At 55.8% G+C, this 1473-nt stretch overlaps 1 protein-coding gene across 2 annotated transcripts in view; it reads right to left on the bottom strand.

Moving 5' to 3' along the window:
• Positions 1-11: 11 nt before the first annotated feature.
• Positions 12-1473, bottom strand: part of LOC103469477 (protein spinster homolog 1) — an 18158-nt gene continuing 16696 nt past the window's right edge. Inside the window, exons 15-18 of one of the 2 annotated variants that reach the window (XM_017306154.1) lie at positions 1374-1439; positions 1161-1259; positions 870-1038; positions 12-790 (exon numbers count right to left, since the gene is read on the bottom strand). In XM_017306154.1, coding sequence (XP_017161643.1) covers positions 720-790; positions 870-1038; positions 1161-1259; positions 1374-1439 — 405 coding nt within the window. In that variant the 3' untranslated portion in view covers positions 12-719. The remainder of the gene's footprint in view (positions 791-869; positions 1039-1160; positions 1260-1373; positions 1440-1473) is intronic. The other variant, XM_008417177.2, reaches the window with a different exon arrangement.

A 1473-nucleotide genomic window follows, 5' to 3' on the forward strand; every position in this document is an offset into this window, starting at 1 on the left:
GCCAGGACAGAACTGGGTCCAGGACAGAACCTGGGCCAGGACAGAACAGAAAACGAAGTGAGCTGCGTTTTGGTTCTGGACCCGGCTGGACCAGCAGGTTGGACCAAACCACTCATCCCCAGATCAGCACTGGTTGCGCCCGGCCCGGTTCCGACCCAGTTTCATCACCTTCATTGATATTTGAGACGTTTTGTTTCAAACAGATTTTTATGTTGATCTGCAGGGAGAAAACAAAATGTTTCATTTATTCAAACCGGATCAAACCCAAACCGACCCGAACATCAGAACTTCTGCTGGTTCCGAATAAAAACACGAGAAACTAAAAGATAACATTTTATTTCGTTTTTAACAAAAATTAGGCTGAAATCTAAAATCAAACATGAATTAAAAGCAAATTTTAAATAACAGCTGAAATGTTCTGAAACCAGAAACATCCAAACCGGGTCAGAACATCCGAACCGGGTCAGGACATCCAAGCCGGGTCAGAACATCCGAACCGGGTCAGAACATCCGAACCGGGTCAGAACTTCATTAGAAGCTCCAACCAGCTTAAAGATTAGTGACGTTATAAAACAAAGCTACATGGTTCTGAAGGCTGCTCCAAACGGGTCGACCCGGTTCCGTCTCCCGGGTCGCTGCGGCGTTTCTGACCGTCTTCCAGTTCGGCCAATGAAGCAGCTTCTCTGGAGGACGGTCCAATCAGGTGCAGGGGCGGGGCTTCAGATCAGGACGCTGGACACCGGCACGCGAGTGGACCGCCCGCTCTTCGGAACCACGATGGGCTCGTCGGCTGGAACCACAACAACCATGGGTGACTCAGGAGGTCCGGTTCCGGTCGGGTGGACCTGGAGGCAGAAGGCGGGGCTCACCTGCGGGGACGTGGCTCTCCGCCCGGGTCCGGTCGCTCTCCACGAAGAGGGCGGTGGCGAGGAAGAAAGCCCCGCCCACCACGGCGACGAAGGAGCAGAGCAGCAGCGAGAGCTGCAGCGAGCGGAACCGCCACAGGAACGAGTCGGACCTCCGCAGGGAGTCGGACAGCTGGGGCACGGGAGAGAGCGGCGTTAGGCTTTGACTAGGCCACAGGGGGAACTGCCTGTGCGCTGCGGTTCTGCTGCAGAACCTTCTGTCTGCAGGTTCCGGTCTGGTTCCGAAGGACTTACCACTCCGATCATGTAGGGACTGCCGGCGTCGCCCAGCAGGTGAGACACGACGATCTGCAGAGCTTCAGCCGTGGAGCGGCGGGTCGGAACCACCACGTACTGAACACAGAAACACGGGGCGAAACCGGGTCACAGACGGGTTCTCTGGTTCTGGAGAACCTCACAGTCTGGTCCTGATCGGACCTGGAAAAGATCTGAGATGAAGGTTCTCACCAGCAGGATGTCGGCAACGATGGCCCAGTTCATGGACAGGAAGGTTTCCCCTAGGAAGATGAAGACCTGGGGGGGGCAGGAAGAGGAGGAGCAGGGGGGG

Source organism: Poecilia reticulata, linkage group LG8, assembly GCF_000633615.1.
Source record: "Poecilia reticulata strain Guanapo linkage group LG8, Guppy_female_1.0+MT, whole genome shotgun sequence".
Taxonomy (NCBI): domain Eukaryota; kingdom Metazoa; phylum Chordata; class Actinopteri; order Cyprinodontiformes; family Poeciliidae; genus Poecilia; species Poecilia reticulata.